Below are 8,797 nucleotides of genomic sequence, written 5' to 3' on the forward strand. Positions count from 1 at the left end.
ATGTTTCGACAAGCAGTCTTGTCTTCTTGAAGGCTACAACTGCGTTTGTTAAACTCCAGTCAGTTAGAATCAATCTAGAGTTGCCCACTACTGTATGACTCATAATCATATCATGGTTTGCATGTGAATCATCAGAAATTATACATTTAATGGTAAATATATAGAAGTTTGTCTGGGTGGGCAAGATAAGAATAGAAAGACTCTCCAGCCACATTTAATCATTAGTCTTCTTAATTTAAAAAAAAACTAAGAGACCAAACGAGTCTCGAAACGTAGGGTCAGTTTTTTTTTAATTATAAATCACATTACAAAACGAACATCATGGCAGTGAGGGGAATTAACAGTTTTTCCATCTTTCCAACATCTAATAATATCTGGGGTTTAACGTCCCAAAACGACGATATGATTATGAGGGACGCCGTAGTGGAGGGCTCAGGAAATTTCGACCACCTCGGATCTAAGTACACGGGCCTCAAACATTTTTGCCTCCATCGAAAATGCAGCCACCGCGCAACATAAATGGAACATTTAGTTGTGCATTATGAGACAGTTTACAAACTATGCTCAAAACTGTTTTGCCTTAATTAACTGTGTTTAGATCATAGAAGTTTACAAAAAGATACGACAAAGCTTTACAAGGCTGTGCTCAATTACATTAGCCTTTGCACATATGTTCAATGGGCTCCTTCAAATTATTTACAGCTAATAAACAAATTATAAGTGTGACGAGCACTTCTTCCAGCACAGCTTCACCAAGCACGTTTACACTGTCGTGATGAGTGAGATTGTGTTCAGTGAGTATGGTAGTGTTTTCTTTTTTACATAGCAGAGAAACGTCCCAAATTTGTTTGAACACACCTACTTCTGCTGTTTGATTAAATTAACATGTCACAGTTGTAGCACCTACCACTATGAAGTGAAAGGCTGTGAACTACTGTCACGAAAAAAAACCTAGGAAATCGAAGAGGTAATTTAAAACACACATGAATTTGGACTTATCCACAGCCACACTACAAGATTTTACGTATTGTCACGGGGTCGTGACGTCGACGAAAGCAGCAGTCGGTGTGTCCAAGATGAAACTTTTTATTCGGCCAAACTTGTGGCCGGGAAACGAAAAATCAAACTACAGCAATACACACTGCACACTGATAGCGGCGAACAGGCGTCGGCCGTCGATAAACTGATCTGTGGCAAGGCGCGTCAGCATTAGTACCTGCGACATCGAACATTCGAGCATTATCACTGGTGGCTGCGTTAGTTCGACAATAAACTGAGCTGTTTGCAGTTGCACGCTCCAGCCTAACAGAAGATCCTAAAATAATCTGGAATGTTCCCAGACATTCTGGCACGGTTTGCGCAACTCAGTAACTACACGTGCAATTGGCCAATAACATAAAACATAGAAAGAAAGGTGCGCATGTGGCAGTATTTCAAGCCGGAGCTTCTAAAAGTAGCAGGGAGAATACATACTTGAGCTCTCAAGCCCAAATATATTGAAAAAGTAAATAACACAATAACAAGTATGCAATATATATATGACCTTTATTTATCCAGCATTGGCACAGGTTCACATCATGCCCCACAGCTTGATTTCGTGAGTCTGCTTGCAATAGAGTGCTCAAGTTCTATCGACATGTCTATGTGATACAGAGATTGTGCTTACGGCTGAGCAGTTGTTTAGTGTTCTGTGCGAACACCAACAAAGATGTACACTGCATGCCTAAAGCTTATTTTCTTAGAATTGTGCTTCTAGAATCTGTAAGCACTCGCGTTATATCTCTGTTTCTTTAGCATTCATCTATGCTGCATACTCAGCAGTCCGATTACTACTAGCGCCAGGAAATTCTAGCTGTAGAAACTGTGTAACTGAACTATATCGAGGAACAAAACGAGCCTGAAATATTTTCTTCCACCTATTACCAGAATACGTAATACCTATGGTATGGCTTCACGGCCGAGAATTTAGCCGAGAAATTCGTGCCTGCCCTGTAGACACAACGCGATATTCTTTATTTGTAACGCATTCAAGGTGACATCGCAGAGCGAGAAGGATGCAGAACTGTACGCATCCGCGATTGTTTACGTAAAAGATTAATCAAAACTACATTGCTCTTACTGCGCCAACTATCTGTCGGCGTAGCGCACGTTTCGTTTCCGACTCCACATCATGCACTCAAAGATCACAACCTGGCAAGCGCCGCATAACTAACGGAAGGATAAGACCCTTGTCCTAAATCTATGCTGTTAAAACTCGGACACTGCTACACAACGAGAGCAACGTTCTTTCAGCGATCTCGGTGTTCAGTTATATGCACATATTTGTCAGCTTTCAGACTGATTACACACGTACGGGTTGAAAGCTTTCGACGTGTATGAGTGACTTGTTTTGCTTGGACCTGACTGTATACATTGCTTGTACCAGCTTGGGCACTCACAATAAACGATGCAAACCTTACTTGATTGACGTTGTTTTTGCCAGTCGAGGCCAGTTTGGTCACCTGGCGATAAATATTACACACGCGAGCAGCGATTTAGCAACGACAAAGAACAAAATACCACAGGGAACAAAAAGCGCAGTAGCGCGACCAGGGCGAACCAACCGTAAAAACGCGTTTTTCTAATGATGATGATAGTACTTGCAGCGCCATCTCGCCTCGCTCTATTGCAGTTCAGTACGCCGCCGCTACCCTTATTTCCGTACTACAGTCAAAGGTACAGTTTCCGTTCTCTAAAGTGGTAGATATTCTCTGGGCTAGCGCCTGGGTTCGGGAAGGTGCGTATGATTCGTCTGTGCGTAGCGCAGCGAAAGCTAGAGAAAGGGCGAGATCCTCTCACCCATTCGTCTGCGGAATCAGACGGCGCCGCTGGCTCGGCTTTGCTTTTTCGAATATCCCGATCTTTCGCGTTCGTTGGCTGTGTCGGTGGCGTCTTCTGCGGAAAGGGTAAGAGGCGCGCGGGCGCGCTCCCGGCGCCTTTTCATACTTGTTTTTTCGATGCGCGCGCTCTGTCGCGCACGAACCGTCGGCGCCAGGCTTTCATGCCGTGGTTCGAAATCGGCGACGTGCGCTTAGTTAAGCGCTCGTTCGTGACAAACATCGTGCACAAGTCCACTTTCGTAGAGGCCCGCGCCTTTCCTGCAGCTGCCAGTGCAGAATTAGTTGTCTGGCACCCGCACGAAAGGGAAATAGCAGCCGCGAACCATTCATCTCCTCACAGCAAAGCTGTGCAAAGCGCTGTCGTCTGCTCGGCTTCCCGCACGTACTGTCGGCGGCGCCCGCTAGGTGGCTATCAGTGGCGCCTCTATAGGCGGTGCACAAGGCGTATAGACCGCACGAAGGTCACTTTGCTCGCTGCAGCGGCCGCGTTTGCGAAAGCAGGGAGCTGCTAGCTAGTTGAAGTAACAACTGTGACAGTTCGCGCTCATCATATGTATACCTGTGGGATCTTTTCGTGCATCCTGTGTTTGAGTAGCGCGCTGCAAGCATCGAGCTGTGACAGTTGTTAGTTCGCACTCGCCTTGTGTGTTTTCGTTTCCTGCGTCCTTTGTGTATGAGTATTGCGCAGCAAGTTTCTAGCTGCTTGCCGTTTTTCCTGTGACATTCCAATTTTTTGCTGTCGCATTCATTGCTTCACCCTTGAGGCGAAACCTTTTTTTGTTTTCAGAAATTAAGATTCATTATGATATGCATCTGTATACACTTACGTGGATGGTGAATCTGCACCATGGGAACGTGAACGGAGGCACAAGTCTCATTTTTACTGCGGCATTGCTGCGATTTCTGTTTGAGTAAAGAACAAGAGTGGTTTGGAGCATGCAGCATAATTTCTTATGTCGATTTATTCGCCTTCACCCTACGAGCTGTCTGGTTAGCTGAGCATCAGCATTTGCTGCTTTATGTGGGTACGGCGATCCACGTGCAATATTGCGAGATGCTTCGTTTGGTTTTGCTCTAAGTGGACCTTTGAGAAGAGCAAAGTCATACAAAAGGGCAAATAAACTGGAGTGGGAATTGCGAGTAGCTCCATATTGATGAGTTTACCATGCATGATTATTTAAGAAGGTGATGAGGACCCTGTGTCACGGGCGAGAGAACGAGACACCACAGTCTTGGGAAAAGAAAACAAGCGATAACTTTTCTTGGGTTGAGAACATCAATGCAGGAGGATCGGACACGGAGGTGAGTCGCTGTCGCAGTCGCTGCGTTCCTGACATCTTCGAATGACTGCAAGGCCCTTCCCTTGACGCCTCCTCGACCCGCCTAATCTGCGCGAGAAAAATCAACGGAGGTTCACAGTCCATGGGGGCCCTTGCGTGATGCATTGGTCCGACATGCATCCCCTAAGATACCGAACATTTCTGAAAAAAAAAGGTGGAACAATCTGAAAGCGCGCCAGCGCACTTCGGCGTCAAAATAAGTTTTTCTGCTACGTGCGGTTTCTCTTTCAAGCAGCTTTCACGCGCTCCCGTCGCTTTCCAGCGGTCTTTTTTTCTCCCTTACATTGAACTTTCTATACTCGATGTTCTCCTAAAGTCAAAACATTTTCATCTCTTTTCCCGCCGATGTCATTACGCGTACTACCGTGCCCCTATTGAGACACCAAGGGGTAATTGTGTCGTGCTCGCAAAAAAAAATAAATAAATAAAAGCACGCAAGCTTGTCGCTACTTAACGCGTTCATGTAATTCGGGATAGTCAAAATGCCTCACAGTCGGGATCGGAAATAATGTCATGTCGCTCTGCTGTCACGACTACGTATCACCATGGCAACCGACTGGTTTTTTTTTTTTTTTTTTTTTTTGTGACCGTGCAGCTCGAGTGGCATCACTGCTATCAGTGGCGCCTAAAACTGGTCGTTTAGTTGTAACTGCTTTCGCTTAATGAATACTAAAAATCATCTGGTGCTTGATAGCACTCCGATATCAAAAATGAGGACAAAAAATACTTAGGATAGAAAGCATGTGTAAAAATAAGCGTACAACGAAGCGTTACTTTGCCATTAAACGCGGCTCTAAAGCAAACTAACTGGCTTTAAGGACAACTAGTTCGCAAGTTACATGGTTCAATAGGGAAAAGCTTAATGTTGTTACACAATATCATCATTAAGGTGTGCGGGCACTAGTACGACGAGAAAGTCGCAGTCAATGCTGAGTGGGTGATTAAAGAAGAATTTAAAAAAATACAAAGTAGAACAGACACGCAAAGGAAGAAATACAGGCTTGCGTTACCTGTTTTAGCGGCGAAGACTTCGGCTGTGAAGTTCAGGGGGCAGCAGTAGACGTGGTCCATAAGCTTGTGAGCGGGGACCACGTGCTCCGCACTGAATGGACATTTTGTGAAATTTTTGTCGGCGTGAGCCTGAGAAAGACACAGAATGGGCTCCAGTAAGGCAGACATAGTAGAACCTCTACGTGAGCGAAATAGTGTGGCTACATTCTTTTGCAACAAACCTTTTGATTAGCAGATACATCGAATAATAATAATAATAGTTGCTGGGCTTTTACTTGCCAAAACCACGATATGATTATGAGGTACGCCGTAATGAGGGGCTGCGGATTAGCTTTGACCACCTGCGTTTATTTAACGTACACATAAATCTAGGCACACGGGTGTTCTTTGCATTTCGCCCCCTCGAACCGTGGCCGTCGTGGCCGGGAATCCAACCCATGCCCTCGATCTTACCAGCGTGACATCCTACGTGCTAAACTACGGCGACGGGCGATACATGAAAGGCTTTGACAAATCGTCTTCAGTGGTTGAAGTTACATAGTGTTTGGGATATTAAAGTCAAGACTGTAATATTCGAGTAAACGCTTTACTGAATGAGGATTCATAAAAAAGAGGTCTTAAAATTCAAGACTCTTGGAGCAAGAGCCCAAGGTTTGTGCAGTCATCCCTTACAAAAATACATTTAGACAGTCTATAAACTGTCTAAACTTATTTTTAGAGAGCCTATAGACTGTCTAAATATATTTTTGTAAGGGATGGCCGGACAGCAGAGGCGCGCCGGACTGGAGAGCCTCACTGCAAGTGCCGTATCTAAGTAACACACAAGAACTACAGTGCTATGTAAATAGCAATTTCTGAAAGCGAACTGAATTTACGCATATCGAGTAGGCCGCTGTTATCATTACTATGAGATCATTACTACAAAATCATTTTAGCATTCCCAACGTTTACGAGTTTTGAGAAAAACTTCACGGCGCTATTACATGCGGTTCGTTGATATTTGTAGGTTAGAAATAAATGAAAATTGGGAAATTAAAATTTACGTCAAGGTAACCTGTCAGAGTTGGAAGCCAACCCTTTTCTATTCTAATTAGTTGTGCACTTCCCTATGTCATTACACAGCGAGCCTGTAGACATTGAGAGCCTTGGTGTCACTATGCAACATATCAGGGTACATTAGCTGGTTTTCTGCTCACAAGTCGCTGTATTTGACAAAGATGGTTAAAAAGACCTCCCGGCCACATCTTATGTCATGGCTGTGAGCGGCTCTGGTTAATGCCATTGGTAATATTAGGGTACGATACGTAAATTATCAAGAAATTGAACTTGAGGATTCATTTCGAGGTAATAGAGTACCGCGTGCATTATGAGCAAGCATGAGTCATACATTTGTTATATTTTCTTGAAAGCAGTTTTGGAATACACTGTACGATAATAGAGAATACAGTATAACTTCAGGTGGTTCTTTCGATAATGGCCGATGAGCTTTAAAATTCAAGACTCTTAGAGCAAGAGCCCAAGGTTTGTGCAGTCATGGCCGAACAGCAGAGGCGCGCCGGACTGGAGAGCCTCACCAGTCCGGCCATGGTTCAATATATGGCCCACGGTAATGTTTTTCAACAAGAACAGGGTTAATGGACCACAGATTCAGCGGTTAAATTGCTTTAGGCTAGCACCCACCTTTCGACATTTGAGCAAGTGAATCAGGAAGCGACTACGCTTCACCTTGTGGACGGGGTTGTACGGACAGCTCCGCAGAAGTTCCTCTTGTGCTTGGTTCATGGCTGCCATCTGGAAAGAAGTATCAAAATGACAACATAAGCGTATTTCTGGTTGAGCGTCTGGTTGGTGTTTTGGGGAGGTGCGCACGGAGAAAGATTGTTATTGGACACTTTCTTTCTAAGCCTCTTCTTCCAATCTGGAGGCATGTGCCTAGGCACTGCCCGCGCCGTTGCACATTGACCTTAAAGCACCGCATAGCTGCAACGCATAGAAACATAAACGCATTTCACGAAGCATGCAATGGGGTGAAATCAAACGAGTAGGTTTTCCCACTTGCCCAGGGCAAGGCGTGGGGGAGGCAGACCGTGTCGACCGAGTGAGGGGGGCGGGGGGTGAAGGAAAAAGCGTTGAAAGGCAAACTCCACAGTTGTGGGAGGTATAGTATTGTCACGTTGAGGTGACGGTCTTTGTCCGTAAGCACGGAGACGAGGCGACTTTAAAAAACACAAATAAACTTTATTTAGGCGAACTTGTGCCCATAAGAAAACTTCCGTCAAAAAGACTATTCGGCGGTAGCGAAGCGATGTGTGGTCCGACGTCGGCGCAAGGAATGCCCGTACTCTCGCCGAAGCAGTATCTTATAACCGCGCGACGCCAAACACTTGGACACGAATGCACCGTATCGCGCACATCAGCCAATGACGTGGTCCCGCTCTTTTATCAAATGCATGCCCGGTGCGCTAGCGACGGAGCGACGCGCTAACGACGTGCTGCTGTAGATAAGTTGCTGAGCAAAGAAGCGGCCACCAACATAAACGCACGTGGCAGTATGAATGACACTTGTCTAGAGCAGTCGAGTGCGTGGCTGCGGACGCTGTCGTCGTCTGCAGCTGCTACCTCGCATTGGCAACAAGGTACTGTTTAGGCATTAATGAAAGCGCACTGACCTAGCATGCGGTATGACTATGTTTGGTATCGTTACGGCGTCGGTCTCTGCATATTTTTGGGAAAAAAAACACTGGCGGCTGAAGAGCCAGACTGGCCACTCTAGACAACTGTGATCGCAGCGCCCGCGTCTCCGGTGGTCTTGGGCGTGCAGTGGTCGTGGTGACGTGCAGGGTTTAATCACGTGATCTCACGTTGCTCTGGCGAAGGGAAACGGACGGTTGAACGCGTTGCTTTCAACCGTGATTTCTGGCGTTTTCCCCTTTGAGCAGCGTTGTTTTGCTCTCACTTCATGTGTGTGGACACCTGTAGGGTCTACACAATCTGGGAAAGTGCAGTCAAAGTTATCGGCGCCATAGCGTGAGCCTAATACGAGCTTTCACTTTCACCGTTACCCTGCATTAAGTGTAATACCGCTGACACCTGACATTCCTTTATTATTATTTCCAGCTCATGTGTTTACTTGCTTGTAGAGGATGTCTTTAGAATGAGCCCACCCACTGTCACTTCTTATTTGCGTTGCGCTACAGGTGACAACATGGCCAGCTTCAGACACTGATTTACCTTCTATTATTCTTGGAGTTTCACGTCCCAAAACCGCGACATGATTATATGAGGGGCGTCGTAGTGGAGAGCTCCGGAAATTTTGAACATCTCCATGGGGTCGAAATTAAGCTTCAGGCCCGTGTACGTAAATTCAAGTATCCGAGCCTCAAGCGTTGATTCACCTTCTAACAGCAGCCGCGAAGTGTCGTACTGCTTATCAACGAAGTTGTAAAGGCTGGACACTAGCATTTTCGCTGAAACATAATATTGCGAACACAGCTATCTAATTTAATTGGAATCAGTTCATGCTCATGAAGCGCAAAAAAAACCCCAAAACACTGGGACGAAGCAGAG

General features: G+C 45.5%; 1 protein-coding gene across 1 annotated transcript in view; it reads right to left on the reverse strand.

Annotated features, from left to right (window-relative positions):
- The window catches only part of LOC119382133 (membrane metallo-endopeptidase-like 1), a 30,116-nt gene extending 23,099 nt beyond the window's left edge, over positions 1 to 7,017 (reverse strand). The window contains exons 1-2 of the mRNA XM_049413020.1: positions 6,911 to 7,017; positions 5,225 to 5,359 (exon numbers count right to left, since the gene is read on the reverse strand). Of these exons, the coding sequence (XP_049268977.1) occupies positions 5,225 to 5,359; positions 6,911 to 7,012 (237 nt within the window). The 5' untranslated portion in view covers positions 7,013 to 7,017. The remainder of the gene's footprint in view (positions 1 to 5,224; positions 5,360 to 6,910) is intronic.
- Between the last annotated feature and the right edge of the window lie 1,780 nt (positions 7,018 to 8,797).

This window comes from Rhipicephalus sanguineus, chromosome 2 (genome assembly GCF_013339695.2).
Source record: "Rhipicephalus sanguineus isolate Rsan-2018 chromosome 2, BIME_Rsan_1.4, whole genome shotgun sequence".
Lineage (NCBI taxonomy): Eukaryota > Metazoa > Arthropoda > Arachnida > Ixodida > Ixodidae > Rhipicephalus > Rhipicephalus sanguineus.